Source organism: Dermacentor variabilis, chromosome 1 (genome assembly GCF_050947875.1).
Source record: "Dermacentor variabilis isolate Ectoservices chromosome 1, ASM5094787v1, whole genome shotgun sequence".
In the NCBI taxonomy this organism is placed as follows: domain Eukaryota; kingdom Metazoa; phylum Arthropoda; class Arachnida; order Ixodida; family Ixodidae; genus Dermacentor; species Dermacentor variabilis.
The window spans coordinates 229,691,049-229,711,167 of NC_134568.1; the positions used below are offsets into that span (position 1 = coordinate 229,691,049).

The 20,119-nt window shown below is 44.7% G+C and overlaps 3 protein-coding genes across 3 annotated transcripts in view; 2 read left to right on the top strand and 1 right to left on the bottom strand.

Annotated features, from left to right (window-relative positions):
* Positions 1-20,119, bottom strand: part of LOC142558382 (sulfhydryl oxidase 1-like) — a 136,650-nt gene that overhangs the window by 60,980 nt on the left and 55,551 nt on the right. The window contains exon 10 of the mRNA XM_075670528.1: positions 8,947-9,297. Within this exon, the coding sequence (XP_075526643.1) occupies positions 8,947-9,297 (351 nt within the window). The remainder of the gene's footprint in view (positions 1-8,946; positions 9,298-20,119) is intronic.
* Positions 5,620-6,943, top strand: LOC142558414 (uncharacterized). The gene is made up of 3 exons (XM_075670553.1): positions 5,620-5,957; positions 6,248-6,361; positions 6,504-6,943. Exons 1-3 carry the CDS (start codon positions 5,833-5,835, stop codon positions 6,658-6,660), a joined length of 396 nt encoding a protein of 131 aa, XP_075526668.1. The 5' UTR covers positions 5,620-5,832; the 3' UTR covers positions 6,661-6,943.
* Positions 6,698-8,266, top strand: LOC142574620 (uncharacterized). The gene is made up of 2 exons (XM_075683666.1): positions 6,698-6,703; positions 6,860-8,266. Exons 1-2 carry the CDS (start codon positions 6,698-6,700, stop codon positions 7,373-7,375), a joined length of 522 nt encoding a protein of 173 aa, XP_075539781.1. The 3' UTR covers positions 7,376-8,266.

Sequence of the window (20,119 nt, forward strand, 5' to 3'; positions counted from 1 at the left end):
TACATAATGCGAAGCATCGCGCGGAGCGTTGCGGCACGAGACGCGGACGCGCGTCAAGCTGCGGCACCACACCACACACGTTGCGGCACCACACACTGTGAAATCGACAGGCGAAGATGCTTATCGCAATAGGATTGGCGGTGATAGCTGTGAAAGCCGCGTGCGACGACCCTGGAGAAGATTTGCTGGTACTGAAATGAGAAACTGAGTGGACGCCTGCGTTTTCACATGACACAAGCGGACGAGTATTGCGGTGAAGCTGCCGTGGTGGGCACCTATGTACTGTTCTCAATCGCGAGCGTTTCGCGCATTTTCTTGTTTACATGGGATCTAGAGGCCGGAAAACGCATCATACGATCACAGTTTGGCGACGTACTGAAAATTGGTGCCGAAAGATCGTGTTTTTTGAGAACATATGAGCCGGCAAAAAATGAGCCCAACTCTATTGGGTCATTTTTTAAATTATTATCGATTGCGAACGTTGGCGCCGAGAAAACGCATGTAACAGGAACGTACCAACGAGGTTCTACTGCATACACCATACCTATATACCCTGTTTTTTTTATACACACAATACAGAATTTGAAGAAAAAATCTCCTGTGTTACATAGCATAATTTTAGTCATGGAGCTGGATTACTCGAAGAGGCGAACATTACTTCCACAAGAAACAGAAATACATAATCGACTAACTGACAAAATTCACTTCTGAATTTCTTAAGTTATCACTTTATGGCACATATTACTGCAATTTACGAATTGCAGTCAGTGAGTTCCCAAGGCTTATCCACTTGGAATGAATTTTCAGGAAGACACCAGTTTTTAGATATTCTTCGCCAAAGCGTGCGACAAAATAGATGGGTATTCCATTTATATTTGGGCTTCAATGCAAAAAATGACATGTTAAAGAAGTAAGTGCAACAACAGTGCCTTTTCACGACAACTTTGATTGCACGTATGTTGAAATCTGTGGGATCTTTAGAAGTTAGAAGATCCTCTGCAATTAACTACTGCCAAACAGATGCTGCCAAAAGTTTACATCATGGGAAGCGGGAGTGGGAATTCCAAAGTTGTGTCACCCACCCCAAGCCCCTGTTCACAAAAAAACTGATTCATTTGAATTTGCAGAGCTGTAATCTACAAGCCTCACTTAAATTTAGATTTCTATTAACTGCCCACTCAAAGCAACGAAGATAATGGCACAAGCATTTCCTTAAAGAATGTGCACCACTGTGTACAATGTGTAGGGATCAGTGAAAGCAATGCAGAAAAATACAATATGAATAAAACATTCTGCACAAATATGTAAGTCACAGCTGAGGGGTTCAAGCTTTGTATGAGTGTAATGTTTAACTTTAAAGGGCTCCTCACCAGCTTTAAGCATAGCAGACAGACAAGCAGACATGCACAGTGCATAAATGATGCAGTGAAAACAGCTGTAAATTCCAACAAAAGTTCACGTCCCCTTAGGCTTCTTGGAGGAGCACCCATTCCTGCCAGAAGCAACATTATAGACAGTTGTCTCACTGTCACATGCACTCCTTGCAGTGCAAAAATAGACAGCAGCAGTGCAAACTTGAGGGGTTCAAGTGAAATGCAGTATTACTAAGTGAACAGGTGGACTAGGATGTAAGCATGACAAAGATGAACACTCGTCTTTGTCCTGTTGACATCCCAGTTCACCTGTTCCCTTACTAATGCTGCATTTCACTTGAACCTCTCAAGTTTGCACTGCTGCTGGCTCTCACCAAGACAAATCAACTAGCCGAATCAGTCACCCTTCCGTGATAGGCAGAGCCTGCAAAACCGCTGATGCAAATGTGATGAAAAAAAGATATTAGAGAATCCAGGAGATGATTATCACTTGCACATGCAGTTCTTGGTACTGACAGGAGAGAGCCTGAGCTTCGAAGTGGGCAGCTCACCGCCTTGAACAATTACCTCACATTTTATTTACTTCTCTCTCTGCCCTTACAAAACCATTTTTAACTTGCGGCAACGTTCCCTGGATGGCACTTTACAACTTCCAGAATATAACCAAAATATCCAATGAAGCCTGGGGATGGGCCCCTTAAATTACACTCAGAACTGCAATTTGATGCACAATATTTTTTTGTTTATAACGCTCATCCTTTGTATGTTCAGCTTATTTGTTTCCAACAGAGGAGGTCAGAATGCTACATATTATATTTAATAGAAATGCCTTTACAACAATTTGTCCACTGTTCCTGTTGTAAGAATGCAATTCATTTGTTCAGAGGAAGAAAATTACATTTAATTGAGCTTGGTCAACCAGATAAGGACAAAATGTGAAACTAACTGAAGCAATGCAGAGCTTTGACTCATCCATTGAATGTGCCTTTGAATATTACAAAAACCACAGATAGCCTAATTAGACGCCTGTGCTATAAATCTTAACTAAGGAATAAAGTATGCGAAAAAGAGAAAAGGATACCGTATAGACTTGTGTAAGGACCGTACTTTTTTTTTTCTCACAATTCTGACAAGGTGCGGCCCTTATATGGGATCAAAGCTTTTAGTCAAAATGATGCCAGCGTAGCCGGAGACTTGTGTACGGCCTGGATCCCTGGATGTACCATTGGATCAGAGGTCCACGCACAGTTCACGCCACCTAGTAGCGGCACACAAAAGTACGCAGCGCACGAAAATTCGCCGATGTGCACATGCAGCATCGGGGCACCGAGCACACATGCTTCTCCATTGGAAAATTCTCTTTCCAAATTTTGGGCTGCCAAGTTGGGGGTGCAGCCCTTACACGAGTCTATACAGTAGTTGCTCTGTAATGCAACAATGATAGGGCTTGAGGAAGGCAATCACTGCAGGATTATACAAAAAGTATGTATGCCATGCTCTTCTGCAGTCTTGATCAGACAAAATAATGCATTATGTAAAAGTACAGCAAGGCCGTGGCCTCCGCGATCAGCTCCGGCGGCGCGCCGTTGCTCCGGCCGTCCCATTCGGCGCGTAGCGCAGCGGAGAAGTGTAATTATGCTAACTCCGCAACACACCGCGAGGTGGCGACCTTAGCCCAAGGCTCAAGCGGCGCTCGCCTGGCCGGCACTGCCTGCGATTTCAGTGGCGACATCAACGCTGTTGGCACGTTTTCACGCAGAAGAATGGTGAATACGAAGTCAATTTCTTTCGACTCCTTCTTGCAGCTACAAAGAAGTCGAGGTACGTTGTTAAACACTTACGGATTGCTTTTGCATGCAGCTTAGTGGTCGTCTAAAAGCCGACTGGGGCAACCGAGGCTCTTACCGCGCAACATTTCGTCCAGATTGCATGCCATCGTGCTGAATGTCATTCTTTTGTTGTTGCAAAAGTTGCCGCGCTGTATGACAAAACTCAGGTATGAATTTTGTGCCTTTCACTCGATTTTTAAAGTAATGGGCAGCTACTTTACAGCGAAACTCTCTCTGGCTCGAACAACATAATTAATTACGATAAGCGCTCGTGCATTGTTTATATGCCACCACGAGAGTCAGAAGTTCTGAGCTCTGCTTTCTTGCTCTTGAAGCGAGAACTTTCTGCTGGGCTTTGTTTTGCTATGGTGCATGTGCTCCTGGTAGTTGCGAGTGGTTTCGTGTAGCTAATGTGATCCCGCAATGAAATTATTTGCTGTGTGATGAAAACTGCATCGGTTCTCTGTCATGAGCTTCGCACCACAATCCTATCTGCTTCTGTATTTTGCAGATAAATGTACTGCTGCGTACCTTTCTGCCGCTCTGACAGAAAAAAGAAACTTGGAATAAGTTTTCACGAATTTCCCGCGAATGATGATCGCCGCCAAGCATGGCTGAAGGCCATATCAAGAAAAGATTTTGTCCCAAATGACAAGTCTGCTAGCAGTGTCGTCTGCAGCCTTCACTTTTTAGATTCGGATTATACTTTGGGGTCCACAAAGCTGCGGCGCCTGAAACGGGATGCTGTTCCGAGCGTGTTCGCGGGCTACCCAAGCTACATGCAGCCACAACAGCCACAAAAAAGACGCAAGTTGGAGCGATTCACGCAGAATTCTACTCCAAACCAAGAAAGGGCATCAAATTTATCAAGCGGCCCTGATGAAGCTGCTGGTTCAGCCTGTGGTCGCGAAAAAAGCACAGGCCATTCGGCAACTTCTGCCTGCTCGTTTGCTGTAGTGTATGAAGATAGCCTGATTCATGCACCCTTGTTAGGAGATGAAGAAGCAAGTCCTAAAGGTGCAGGATATGAGGAACCAAGTGCACAAGATGCAGTCGGTGAATTACAGCAGTATAGTGAGGCGCTTGATTGCGCAACGCAAACTACCGATGACCTTCTACCGCGCAAGCAGTCGGATTCGAGGACTATAAACCGAATGAGAGTGCAATTGTTCAGGAAAGCAGATGCTATCGGGAGACTGCAGCGAGAAAACAGCCGCCTAAAAAAGAAGCTCAGTGGTTTTGAAAACCACGCTCTCCACTCAGCGTTGAGAAAGTGCTTGGACAAGGTCGGCACAGCCCAGTTCTGCTTAGAAGACTGCCTAGCGGAACAGATCGCCAATGTGTCAAGGCCACGGCCCGTGTGGTCTCCAGACTTTGTCCGGGAATGTGTAGTCTTGTACTACTTGTCCCCTAAGGCATACCGTTACATACGCAACAGAGGACTGCTGAAATTGCCTTCAACGAACACGCTACTTCGCTATGTTGGCAAATCCAACAGTGAAAGTGGGATCACACCATTAATGAAAGAACGCCTAAAGCAAGAGGTGGGGCAGCTGAAAGAGCAAGCGCGGTTTTCCTCAATTATTGTGGATGAAATGGCTATAAGCTCCAAATACATCTACGATCATAAAATGGACTGCTTTTTTGGTCAGCAAACTGTGAGAGAAGACGCTGGGACAGGAGAGAATGTAAACAACATCGTGCTTGCCAACAAGGTGCTGTGTTTCGTTGCAACAGGCCTGTCCACGTCGTACAAAATTCCTTGTGGCTTTTTCTTCACTAACCGATTAAGTGGCAAGCTCCTGTATCAGCTGACAAAAGAAGTGATCGCTGAAGTTGAAAAGTGTGGCCTCTACGTCGTCCGGATCGTCACGGATAACCACAAGATTAATGTCACAATGATGCGCCACCTGGGCAATGGCTCCCTCAAGCCAGTGGTCAGTCATCCATGTGATCCAGAAAGAAGCCTATTCTTGTCCTTTGACCAGTGTCATATTATAAAAAACGTGCGAAGCCTTCTTCTGGACGGGGAAATGACAGATGGCAGTCAGCCAATAACTGGAGAGTTTGTGAAGCAGCTCTATGTCCTTCAAAAAAACGAGATTGTGAAACCAGTTCGATTCCTGACACAGAAACACATAGAGCCAACTAATTTTGAGAAGATGCATGTGGGCAGAGCAGTGCAGCTGTTTTCCGATGAAGTTATCTCGGCGCATTCCTTTTTGAAAGAATACCCCAGTTACCACCCTCAGGCAGAACAGTTCAGGAACGCAGACGCAACAATATTGTTTATGAAGATGATGCAGAAGTGGTTTTCCATCCACAATGTGGCCAACCGAACAGCACATGTGCATATGAGAAAGCCTGACCAAATGCACTTTTTTTGCGCTACCGACGAACGCTTACAATGGCTTGAGAAGGAGTTCCCAGACTACCTCGAAACTCTCTACAATGCCTGTAAAAGGAGCGGGAAAAAGTTTCTTAGTGCTGAAACCTACGAAGCTATCTTGCTGACAAGCAAATCTACGGTACTATGCATTAAGTACCTTCTCGAGAGCGGCTTCTTTTATGTTTTAACAAGGAACTTCTCGAGCGACCCCGTCGAGCTCCTCTTCAGTTCTTTGCGGCAAATGGCTGGCGGCAACGACTGTCTCGATGCAAGAGCCGTGACATTTAGCCTGGAGAGGATCTTGCGGACTGGCAGCCTGTGCCCATCCCAAGCTTCAAACGTTGAAAACGGACAGACTGTTTTGAGGTACGTGCATGTTATTTGAGCTCCGGGACGAGTGCTCATAGTTGGGAACTGGTTGTATCTTGTTTCAAAATAGAAAGCTTATCACATTTCAGGCCCTTGCACAACTAAGATTTCACGATGCGAGCAGCTACTAGTGTTGTAGCCTGCCGGCTGACTGGAATTTTTTACAGTTCAGAACACACGAGCACGCAAATCCTGCTGTGCCGATGGGCAATATGTCTTACAAGCAGTTTTTGGTTTTATGTGGCTGCTGCTTAGTAGTGGTGGTAACTGTTTTACATGTATTGCAGTATGCATGGTGCCTCCCTGAATGTGACGTCCTCCGAATTTGATGTTCCGGCTGAAGCAAAAGCACAGGCAACCACGCATGATTCGACCGAGACAGCGCAAGTTGCCCCAGCCAGGTATATCTTGCATCAAATGTTTCTCAAGAGCTTACACTTGGCTGGCTCGCTGGACTACTAGTGCTGTTCTTTTGCAGCCAACAGCGATTCGTCTAATACATATATTTGGCTGATATGAATAGTGTGCATATTTTTGTTTCAGGTTCACGGGCACTGAAGATTTTGTGATGCACATTGACGAGCTCTTCACATCCCTGAAAGCGATGCCTCATGAGTGCACACTCGTTCACCTACTCCACCCATGTGAAGTGCCACCAAAAAGCGATCATTTCGCGTTATGTCAAGGCTATAACAACTGAGTGGTATCAATGCCCAAAATTTGAAAATTTTGAGGGAATGCACGTTGAGTGGCGATATGATAAATGTCATATTTGGTTTATGCACAAGCTTTGTCTACATGCTGTCTAAAATTTGCTCTGCGAAACGTTTTTATAGGTTAGTGCCAAAAGCAGTTTTTTTTGTGCTTTCACAAATGGGAATACATTGCAGAATGTCTAGCTCCATATACTAATATGGGTATGTTCTATTTCAGTGCAGCGGCCCCCATCAACCATAGCAAATGCCAGCATCGCTTATATAGCAGGGTTCGTGGCGAGAGCAGTTGAGGAGCGGAGAACATGCAGCTTCTGCCCTCCCCTCCACCAGTCGGATGGACCCAGCCCCGTGCTGATGGGGCTTATTGACCTGCAATCAATGGGTGGGCTAACATTCCCAAGGTCAGAATTTGTCACGGTCCTTGTGACCGTTAAGAAGGCTGTTGACATTGCCCTGCCGCACATAAAAAAGAGCAACGTGCGTCAGCAGCTGGCTGAACTGTTATTGCCTCGACTAGAGCAGTGCCCCCTTTTCGTTTGCCCAGCAAGGGAGGACCACGCCGCAAGCACACTATCTGTAGTGTTTGATAAGTTCATGAGGCCACTCCTCGCCAACGTCGGCGCTACTGTGACAGACAGGGCTGCTTACCGCAAGAAGCTGGCCTGCAAGCCACTGCACAGGAAAGTGCTCCGTGTTTAAAATAAACACAATGTAAAAACGGATGCCGAACAATATGGCTCCGATTTTGCCTTTGTAAATAAAATGTCATTTATCCTCAAATGGTTTTATCTGTCCTCCTGCCAAGCTGTAGCTTCGGCGCTTTAAACCCTCTTTCTTGCTTGCCGCGCGCGAAAGAATAAAAACGAGACCAAATTCGCCTCAGTTCCAACCATGCACAACGTAAAAAAAAAACCTTATGCATTGCAGGCTTTTATTTATTTGGGGATACTGCTAGCCTCTTTCGAGGCTGTAGCAGGATTGGGGTACAATATGATACATTTGAACGCGTCACAAAAGAGCCATCTACAAAAAGGAAGCCCGACATTTGAGTGGGACAATGCATTCAGTGGCATCTGCAAGCGTTAAAAGCTAAACATATTACACGCATGTAAGTACAAATCACATTTGTACCATTTCTAGAGGAAAACTGACAGAACTCCTTGATCTCTATATATCAAAAGTAATTTCAGGTTCTAAACTAATATGTAAAAGAACTGCAGAAAAAAATAATCCTTTCCGCTCAACTGTAAAATGTTCCGTGTTTTCAAACCATGCACGGCTACAGAAATAAAGAAAATTGCCTGTGTGTTGTGAAACGAACGCTCTCATGACGATCTGCCTCACCCCGGTCCTAAGTCTTCGTCATAATTTAAAAAGCAATTGCCTAATTGCACCAGTCAGCTACTTGTGCTGTGCGATAATTTTCTAGTGCGCGTCGCATACAGACTGCGAAAACTGCGTTTTCGTCCTCTGCGCCCGTCCGCATCAGGCAAAGCGAGCCTTGGGTTGCGCGCGCCACGGTGCGGCGAGAGGAGCAGTCACACCACTTTCTCCGATTACGCTCTCTCCGTGCGAATGGAATGGCCGGAGCAACGGAACGGAGCCGATCGCGGAGGCCACGGCAAGGCTAACATCACAGAATACTGTAGAAGCATGATGCAGATTACATATAAGACATAAGCTGCAATGACAATAACAATGAGAAGAACTGACTGAGGTGCCTGTAGTAAACCTACATCAGGTAATTATGCACTGGCAAAGACTTCCAGAATAATTACCGAAAATTATTTCTTCTACATAAACGTTCTGTTATTTTCTAAGAGGACAGAGGAGCTCAACATTTCTTATGCACAAGTGTTTGAGCAGTATATCACAGTGTGGAAGTATAGGCAATGTGTTCTCACATGCTTACATTAGACTGCATGTAGTTCACATTTGTTAAGGGTAAACATGACAAACACCCTTAAGTACGCATATTTAAGCACATAAGTCTTCCCAAAGAAAGTGGATGCCTTCTCTACAGGCTTTGGGGCAGGACATTGGGTTGGTAATGACATTCTAAATTCTGGTGTACCAAAAAAAGGGGCTTTCAGATGCATCCTGCAGCAGCTAAGCTAGTCGCGCAGCATATGAAGAGTACCGCGTAGGCAGCCTGTGCCACCTGTGTAGTGCTTTCCAGAGAGCCAGGCAGAGCCTGCGCCTTGCACAGATGGCGACCATCAGGACAAAAACAAGCAGCCCCAGGACGAATGGAATTAAGGGAGACATACCGACAGGCACTAGGCCATCAGGTGCGTAGAAATGCAGTAAGAAGCTGAGCGAGTGCTGCTCATTCCACCGGGTGCCCTCGTGGCAGTCGCTGCATAGTGTAGGTGGAGGGAAGGGCTGCTTAGGGTGCAGCGGGTCCTCCGACATGTCCCCAGCCAGCCGTGCGTTGACTTTGTTATGTGCTCGCCAGAGCCAGAGCACAGCATCCTGCGACGTTTGAACCTCGGAGTCCAAATTCTTTGCCATGGTGCTGAAGTGGACAGCACAGTAGCGGCAGGAGAAAAAATAGGTCACATAGCCCCTGACAGCCTGGAGGACATCAGCACCGGATGCGTCCCTTCCAAGTGGGTATCCTGTGTCACAGAGCCAAAAAGCATCAACAACTGCAGCCAGAAGTTGAATGTGAACCTAAATTGCCTTAATATGCACGTAAAAGGCCATGACCAACTACCACACATTCTCTTGTAAGGGCAGCACATGTCTTTTTCTTTAATTTCATTCCAAAGCTGATTAGTGCAGCTCATACACGAATCAAATGTAAATAAGTGTTCCTCTGAGAAACAGATATGTGATAACTTTGGGATGCCTTTGCTCTAGCATATTGCTACTCATTCATCATCAATGCATGCAAGCATGAAGCTGGAGCCACTGGAATTTGGTTTAGCAGAAGCGAGTGGTTGAAAAGTGAAGCTGTCCTCGGATTCGGCCTGACTTTGCACTATGCGCATAGTTTCATTATGACAAGTTAACTGGGGTTTTCGTGTAAAATGCGAATAACATGTTACAATCAAGAGCGCCCACTTATATTTCAGGAGGTGCAAGTGTGCCGAAAGCTTCCTGCACAAATGTACATATGAAGCGTAGAAAGTCTCTGAGCGATGCATACATACTCAGGGTTGTGTACAGTGGCAGGCCCTGTTGGCAAAAAGAGGTGTTGCCTCAACAAGTACACACAGGGCCTAATGACTGGCCGCTGTATGAAAGTGCAACGAAAAGCAACGTAAAAGGCAATGGGATATGGTGTGGGACACCCGGAGAGGAATTTCATGATGATACCAACACTTAATGGGCAAGCTTCCCTCTAACAAACTGTCAGATGTAGAACCAATGAACCGACCAAAGAGGAATTTGATATGTTGCCATGTGCTACGTCAATACCATGCTGAGACAGTGCAGCCATGGATGACGAGGTGCATGCTTAGGCAAGGCAGGTGTAGCTAATGCACAAATGATTTTGAAAAAAAAAAAAAAAAAATGTTTTCTCAAATGTTTGGACGAAAGTTTTGGGGTGTGTTCAGTAACTTCCACTGAAATACCACATGGATGTTTTACATTCCTTCTATATCAGAATGCCAGAACTGCCCAGTCAGCACAGTAAGTGACGTGAACAAAGTATATTTAAAACTTTGCGAGGGCACCACGCTCTTTAAAGGCCAACTGCAACAAAATTTCACTTTGGCAAAATGTTTTTATAAATTAGTAGACAACTGAACCAATTTAGCAAAACCACACAGCTGGTAATCGTATAGCTTTTTTGTTAGCAGCCTTTGAACGGCACCTAAGCAGACAATGCATGGACTTGATGGTGCTGCTATGATGTAACGACACATGCATCTGATCATGTTACAATGACGCAAGTCCCAGCATGCTGCGTCCTAGGTTTTTCAGCACACCGCAGGCTGCCATGGGTGCCACACCTGGAGAACAAATGAGACCAATCAGAGCAGACGGTAGTCAGAGCATCTCATCCAGGGAGAGGGGTCGTCATGTCGCCCCACGGCAGCCGCGGTATCTATGTTACGCAGCAGCATGGCTTCCGTGATAGTGAAGATCATGCCAATGAGTCATGTGTTATGTCATGCGTCACTTCCAGTGAGTGGTAATGGCAGCGTTCTTTTTTTTTTTCAGTTTTAGTATCAAAAACAGCTATTTTTGGAAGCTTTTCATGACGCTCCCGCTGGTATTTCAAACATCAAATTTTGCCCGGAGGCTCCTCTATATCTACACTATCTTAAGCTAGGTGTTTTATGTGGTCCAAAATTTTATTGTAGTTGGCCTTTAAAGGTTACCTCCAGCAATATTTTGAACAAGTAATAGGCTGCTTTGGACATTTCTATGCTTCTTGTCAAGTGTTTTTATGCACAGCCCTGTCTATAGTCTTGGAATGAACCAACTAGCAACTAGCCCAAACCAAAGCTTTATTTCCCCCTTCACTTAGTTCTTATCCACATTCAACATGAGACAAGCCTCAACCCCTGCCTTAATGATTTAATCCTTAAAGGAGTACCGACATGACATTTAATCAAAACCCAAGCCCTCTGAACTCTAGAAAAAATACTGGAAAGCATCACAGCACCCTAAATAATTGAATATAACATTTGTTTCTGTAAACAGGCTTCGGTTTCAATGCTCTGGAGGCTGATGCATCATTTCATGACATGATACACTGGCTCACTCCTTTACTGCGATAGCGGTGGGTGCCACACTCAGGCCTTAGGCAGAAAAAAAGTGCACAGCACTCATGCTTTTTTTTTTGTAAGCAAATTTATAACAGCTAGCCATTTTGCTACGCAATGACAGCAAATTTTTCTTTCTGTAATGACGTTCGCCACTGGCTGGGGTAGGATAGCAGGGAATGCCATAATAAAATGACGTACACTGTTGAATGAAGCAGTTTCCAGAGCTTGTACTTGAGCAACTTCAGCCATATTGAGATGGACGTCTTCTAGTGGGAATTTATGGCAAAAGGAATCGCATGCTGCCATTAAGTACAGATGTACAGCAGAGAAGAACTGCTCTCTCTCAATGCAGCTCAGTGTCTCAACCACAGAGTAGGTTGTGCTGCCAATGACTATGTCTTCATTACCTTTCTGGTTCTCTGGAGCTCCACAGTCAATTTCCAGCAATGAACTACATGCCTTGACAACACCTGGGCACACAAATCTAGTCAGGAGACCCTCGAAAAAGCGGTTCAAGAGGCCTCTCAGCACATGAATCTGAGGAGCCTGTGCCTGAAGAAGGCAGTTTACCTTCTCAAAAAGCAGTATAACATTTTGTATAAAAAGACAATCCCTGTCAACCTTTAATTGCTGAACTCTGTCAAGTGAGGCTAGCTTAGCAGTACTGTTCAAGGATCCATCAGACATTGTTTGAGATATCATCGGCCTTAGTGAGATTAGAAGAACTGGTGAGGCTTATACGTTGCTGAATAACAGCCATGTCCTCTGGTATAGAGGTCTCCCTGATAAGAAGCAATATGGAGTAGGATTCTTAATCCATAAGGACATAGCACGCAACATTGACAAATTCTACAGCATTAATGAGAGGGTAGCCGTAGTCGTAATCAAACTTAATAAGAAGTATAGATTAAAGGTAGTACAAGCCTATGCTCCAACATCCAACCACGATGATGAGGAAGTAGATCAGTTTTATGAAGATGTTGAATTAGTGATGAGAAAAGTGCAAACTCGGTATACAGTAGTAATGGGCGACTTCAATGCAAAAGTGGGGAAAAAGCAGGTGGGTGGACAGGCAATTGACAAACACGGTGTTGATTCTAGGAATGCTAGAGGAGAGGTACTGGTAGAATTCACAGAAAGGAATAAGCTGAGAATAATGAACACCTTTTTCAGGAAGCGTAGCAACAGAAAGTGGACCTGGAAAAGCCCTAATGGTAAAAAAAGGAACGAAATTTATTTCATACTTTCTTCCGATCCCAGCATAGTGCAGGATGTAGAAGTGATAGGTAAGGTAAAGTGCAGTGATCATAGGTTAGTGAGCGCTAGGATTCACCTCAATTTGAAGAGAGAAAGAGTAAAATTGGTCAAGAAGAAACAGGTCAACTTAGATTCAGTAAGGGTAAAAGCAAACAAATTTAGGCTGGTACTTACAAACAAATTTGCAGTCTTAGAACAGAGAGACGATGATGATGACACAGAGCTAATGAATGAAACCGTAACGAGGCTGACTTCAGAGGCAGCAATTGATGTGGGAAGCAAGGCACCAAGGCAACCAGTAGGCAAGCTCTCCCAAATAACGAACGACCTAATAAAGAAACGACAAAGCATACAACTGTCCAACTCAAGAGATAAGATAGAATTTGCGGAACTGTCAAAACTGATCAACAAGGTGAAAATAAGTGATATTCGATATTATAACGTGACAAAGACTGAGGAAGCCGTAAAAAATGGGCGCAGCCTGAAATTAGTGAGAAAGAAACTTGGCATAGGACAAACCAAGATGTATGCACTGAAAGATAAGCTGGGCAATATCACCAGCAATCTCGCAGTTATAATGAATGCAGCGGAAGAATTCTATACTGACCTGTACAGTACTCAGAGGACTCGAGAGAACTTCATTCGGAACGATAATGAACAGGATACAGAAACTCTTCCTATAACTAGAGATGAGGTCAGAAGGGCCTTGCAAGTCATGAAACGGGGAAAAGCGGCAGGAGAAGATGGAATAGCAGTCGATTTAATCAAAGATGGAAGAGAAATAATGTTTGAAAAATTGGCGGCTCTCTATACGAAATGTCTATTGACTGCAAGGGTCCCAGAAAACAGGAAGAATGCAAACATTATACTAATCCATGAAAAGGGAGACATTAAAGAACTGAAAAATTATAGGCCTATTAGCTTACTCCCAGTATTATATAAAATATTTACCAAAATAATCTCCAATAGGATAAGGGCAACACTGGACTTAAGTCAACCAAGGGAACAGGCAGGCTTCAGGAAGGGATTCTCTACAATGGATCACATCCATGTAATAATAATAATATTTGGGGTTTTACGTGACAAAACCACTTTCTGATTATGAGGCACGCCTTAGTGGAGGACTCCGGAAATTTTGACCACCTGGGGTTCTTTAACGTGCACCTAAATCTAAGCACACGGGTGTTTTCGCATTTCGCCCCCCTCGAAATGCGGCCACCGTGGCCGGGATTCGATCCCACGACCTCGTGCTCAGCAGCCCAACACCATAGCCACTGAGCAACCACGGCGGGTTCACATCCATGTCATTCATCTGGTTATAGAGAAATCCGCAAAGTACAATAACCCTCTCTATACGGCTTTCCTAGATTACGAAAAAGCATTTGATTCAGTAGAGATACCAACAGTCATAGAGGCATTGCGTAGTCAAGGAGTACAGACCACTCATGTAAATACCTTAGAAAATATCTACAGAGATTCCACAGCCACCTTAATTCTACACAAGAAAAGTAGGAAGATACCTATAAAGAGAGTCAGACAAGGAGACACAATCTCTCCAATGCTATTCACTGCATGCTTGGAAGAAATATTCAAGCTATTAAACTGGAAAGGTTTAGGAGTAAGGATCGATGGCGAATACCTCAGCAACCTTCGGTTTGCCGATGACATTGTTCTATTCAGCAACACTGCAGATGAGTTACAAATGATTGAGGACCTTAACAGAGAGAGTGTAAGAGTGGGGCTGAAGATTAATATGCAGAAGACAAAGATAATGATGAACAACCGGGCAAGGGAACAAGAATTCAGGATCGCCAGTCAGCCTCTAGAGTGTGTGAAGGAGTATGTTTACCTAGGTCAACTAATCACAGGGAACCTTGACCATGAGTAGGAAATTCACAGAAGAATAAAAATGGGTTAGATTGCATACGACAGACATCGTTAGCTCCTCACTGGAAGCTTACCGTTATCATTGAAAAGGAAGGTGTAGAATCACTGCATTTTACTAGTGCTGACATATGGGGAAGAGACTTGGATATTGACAAAGAAGCTTGAGAACAAGTTAAGGACCATGCAAAGAGTGATGGAATGAAGAATGCTAGGCATAAATTTAAGAGACAGAAGGAGAGCGGTTTGGATCAGAGAGCAAACGGGTATAGACGACATTCTAATTGACATGAAGAGAAAAAAATGGCACTGGACAGGTCATGTAATGCGTAGAGTAGACAATCGTTGTACCATTAGGGTGACAGAATGGGTACCAAGAGAAGGGAAGCGCAGTAGAGGCCGACAGAAGACTAGGTGGTGCGACGAAATGAGGAAATTTGCGGGTACTAGTTGGAATCGGCTGGTGCAGGACAAGGATAATTGGAGATCGCGGGGAGAGGCCTTCGTCCTGCAGTGGACATAAAATAGGATGATGATGATGATGATGATGATGATGAACACAAATAAAATAGGTGCTCCTCACGGGTCACGTGGCTGGCTTCCCCAGAATCCTTGTTATGAAGTTTAAGTTTTTTTGCTTGAGGTCCAGAACGAGCCCCTTCCCTCTTTAGCAAGAGTTCATCGCCATCGGTGCTTTTCTTCCCGAAGCCTGCAGCAGTCTTGTGAAGATGCGTAGCAGACTCTGGGGTCAGTGCAGGGTTCTTGGGGTTTGTGAGAAGTCTTCAGAATTTGGTATGACTCCAAAAACAAGCTCTGCTTGTTGACTGCTTTGTTTCAGATAAAAAAAAAGCTGAGTAGTGGTTTGCACTGGTCGAGCAGCATCTTCAAACACTTTCCCAACGACAGCCAACGTGTCGGCGAATGCTTCAACATCTTTCTGACCTCGGCGTCTGGCATTTTTTGGAACTCTTTAGGTCGATCTTTTCATTTCGAGCTTTTCTCTAGGTAAAAAAAAAAAAATGTCAACCAAAGCCTCATCAATTTTTACTGGAAGACGTGAAGCTCCTTTTTGGGCGGCCAAGTTGATGAGATGGCACGGGCGACCAACCTCTATCAAACCTGGTTGAGCCTCTCTCAATACAGTAGAAACACTGTTTTTCTTGCCAATCATGACATTGGCATTGTCTGAACACATAGCCAACAGGTTTCCAACAGGCAAATTCTGAGACTTCATCTCGTCCAGAACCAGATTTGCAATCTTGTGACCCGTCGCTTCCACTTGGATTTTCTTAAGGCAAAGAAGGTGGCTTCCGACTCTACTCGTTTCTTTAACAAAATAAGTCGCAACAATAGGGTAAAGCTGCGTATTTGTATTGTTACTGCACACCAGCGATCGAAAATACTTGCTGTTTTAGGGCATCCAGCAAACGAGTCAACAAAGTTGGTGGCCATTTCCCGAACAATTGAAGTCATCTTTGTTCGTCCACAGGCGTAGCGTTTCCCTTCTTCGCACTTGGGGAACATCTTCCGGAAAAGCGGTCTGGCATGATCGCTGACACTCAGCGGGATGTTGTGTTCAATTAAAAATCCCGTGAAGAGGCATTCTGCACAAATCACATCGAGGCCGTTGTCGCTGCGTACAAAACTTGCTAGGCTTGGCTGGCTGTCCGCGGCTTGCACGTATAACTGATGCTTTTTCGAAGCGATGTGGACTTTGATGTCAGACTTGCTGCCATGTGAGATGTTCACATCACAGGCACATGTGGTGCAGAATCTGAACTTTTCCCCTTTCTTCGATGGCACAAAGCACAGAAATTCTGCCATGTGCGATATCAAAAACACTTGGAAGTACTGTCGGGGCTTCGAGCCCACCATTGCACTGCGAAGCCGCTACAGGCTGGAGTCGCACTGCGTCTGACGCGGCAGCTAGTCACACAAAAGGCGAGGCCAACACTGCAGTGACTGAAGCTGACTGGTCCAAACCTGTGTGCCCGCGCAAACAAAGGCAACAGCATGGCAACAGGTTTGGGGAGGTGCTAGAGGCGCTATTGGCACTATCGAGCTCTGGATATGGATTTGTGACCCCCCTAGTAGACAACAGAAGTCACTACAACCTTGCACCTGCTGATGATGATACCATGTATACGTATAGCCCTCTCGTGGCGGCGCAAGGTACCAGGGTGTAGTTTTACTACATTTTCATGCTGTTCTTTTTTTTTCACAAATAAAATGTTTTCCGTAAAATTTCAAGCAAGATTTGTAAAATCGTAAGACTGTTCAAAATTCGTACATTTTACGGATAATTCTGAAGAGTTGGCAGATATGTTAGTATATATAAGTGTTTCCCAACCTTTATAATTGCCATGTGTCGCCCTTTTACATGTAAAAAGCATGTGGTAGTTTGTACAACCTCATCACGATCATCATTTATTAACCCTTAAAGGACCCTTACGGGGTATTACATAAGGGGGTACATACTTCAGAAGTATGTGTCAGCATGCGGCAAAACATTGAAAGAACTGAGGTCCCATATCATGGTTACAAAGTCAGCAGCTACCGTATACAGTTAAACCTGGATATAACGAAGTCTGTAAAATCGACACTTCATTTCACTATATGGAAATTTCACTACACTGAACTTTGACCTTTGCACAGAGCAGACTCTGACCGATTCATTTTTATATGGAAGGAGCCATAAAAAAACGTCTGAATAATCAGGCAGTCAGAAAAAAAACTAATTTCAATAACACAAAAAAAAAGGAATCAATTTTGTTGAACTTGGGAGCCACCAACAACTTTTACAGTTTGATGCCGCATCGATGCACTCCCTGTCACACCTGGCATATGGCCGCTGTCACAGGGACTGCAAGTTCAACGCGCTGCGGAGATCGGTGTAAGCAAAACTTTCGTGTCCATTCCACCGCTGCGGCTTGTCAACATAACCTAAGGTGTCGCCCAGAGTTGTACGACATCAAATGTTATGTTCACCGAACCGAAGTGCCGCTCTCCACACGGCCCGATAAATGCAGCACCAAAACCTGTAGGATTCTGCAAGAAAGGTTTCCTTTAAAGTTTTGTGGAAGCAAGGCGAAAACCTGAATTATCGCAAGTTTGTTCACAGCTGCCATATTTCCTGTTTTGCCACAGGGCACGCACATCATGTCCAAGAAATCAAGCAAGATCTGGTATAGCATCAAAAATTTCAGTCACTGTTACAGATTGGCTCAATAGTTGTAAGTCAATTTTATGACCAAACACCTACATGGTTTTATGGAGTAGGCAGCAGTGCCACAGATAAGTGCAAGCAGCTCTGAATAATCGGTAGGCTACTTATATCCAAAACTTGTTGCAGGAGCAGTAAATTCATAGAAAACACTTTCATTTCCAGTAAAGGCATTTGTTGGCTTCATTTGGTTTCATTGGGAATTTGTCCTTTTCTTCAGCAAGTTGAGGACAGCTTCTTTTGAGTTCGAGTTGAAGGAGAGCGAGCTCTGTGGTGTATATTGTGAAACCAGTGGCGACATCCTTTTTTCTTATCAACCAAGATTGCTTGCAAGATGCTAGCCTCGTCCTCAAGCAAAAGGGTGTTACGTTTAGTGCTACCGCCTTTACCGCTACTTATGCTTATCACTTGCTACATGAGACAGGAAGAATTGGTGTATTGACCTTGGAGATGGAGACAACAGAAACATCCGAGACACCAAATCTGGCGCTGACGGAAGACACACGTGGAATATGGAACTACGCTGCATAGAGTGCACAATACAATGCGTTGATATGTGTATGCCCTAGTGCCTCTGATCAACACTGCACTTGCCAGCTTATGGCCTCTGAGACCTGGCGGTGCATCTCAGAAGCCACAACCAGCTAAATTTTCTACTGCGGAGAAGACGCTGCTCTGTTTTGGAGGCTGCTTTCTAACACACAGCGCGCAATCTGACTGCTGGAACCTGCAGTAGCTGTCATTTACTGGTCTTTCTTCGCGAGAGCAGTGAAATTTTGTTGTATTGAAATTGCAGATAAATATGCTTTGTTTTATTGAAGTTAAAAACACATAATATACAATGGATGTGAACTTTTAAAAAGAGCAATACTTCATTATACCGAGGATTTCACTATATCGAAGTTAATTATATCAAGGTTTAACTGTATAAAGCAAAAAAGCTAGTTTTTTGTGTCGGTGCTCCTTTGTAGCATTAGAACACTGCACCTTTAGCTCCAACAATACAAGTGCATGCACTGGGTAGGTCATGTACAAGAATTCACAATATCAACTCACAACTGCACTATGTTGGGCGATAACATAGCCATTCACCATCTATAATGCTGCAAGCACTGATATGAGCACAAATTTGAGATTTTTTCCTCCCATTTATGACTATACAGTGGTAATATATAAAGTGTAAAACAGCTATATTCAATATTTGTAATGCTATAAGCACTGACAGGAGCACGGATCAGGGCTTGCAGTCCCCATTTATGGCTTTAATGTGGTACTGAATTGAACAGCTTGAACAGAGGACGAGGACGGACAAGACAAGACGAAGTGCTGTTCCTCGTCATCTGTTCACATTATTCAATTCAGTATGTATGAGGGACGTTCCAAAAGCAAGTTTTGGCATTTATTTTCACACGGAAATGTTATTGCCAAAAAGAAATGCACCATGGCATCATGAACCATACACCTTACACTATTTTCCCACTTGTCGGCACCAACATTGAGACATTTGTCATAGCGTGCAATCATTCTGAACAAACCACTCTAGTAAAACTCGGTGCCCTGCAATACAAGGAATTGTCGCACAGACTGCTCCACCAAAGCAGTGTTTTTGAGGTGGTGGTGGTAAACATTTATTACTTGAGCCTTTTTACAACGTAACTTGTGAGGGGGCTCAGGAGCACGTAAGGTGTCCGGGAGTTTGTGGCCCTCGGCGACCCTCAGAGCCCAGTCCACCAGCTGTATTTGGTCGACTGGGTTGAAGCTGGACACCGCGTTCTCCCATCCCTCGACATCGGTGAGTTTCCACTCAGAGGGCGGCTGGAGCTCAGGGCATAAGAAGATTATGTCATGGAAGTTGGCTCTAGGTGCGCCGCAGAGCATACATTCCTGTCGATATAGGGCTGGATGAACCAGGGTGAGAAAAGCTGGAGAAAGGAAGGTTTGTGCCTGAAGCTGGCGCCAGGTAGTTTGTTGGAATTTCGTTAAGGATTTATGTGGGGGACGATATCTCAACCGCATTTCGCGGTAGTGGAGGGTGACCTCATGATATTCTACCAAGTCTCTGGCGTTATCCAGGTCATCGGACGGCGTGGCTCGGTTGACAGCTACTCGAGCGATAGAATAGGCCATCTCAATGCCTGGATGGTCTGCGTGCGCGGGCACCCAGATGAGCTTAATTGGTCTGAGAGGGGCCTTATGATTGAGAATTTTCCGTGCCGGTTCATGAACTCGACCTTTAGAGTAGTTGCGGATTGCAGTTTTGGAGTCGCTAAGGATAACTCGGCAGCGGTGGTTGGAATGGCCAGCGCTATGGCAGCCTCCTCCGCCTCTATGGATGTGTGCGCCTGTATTGTA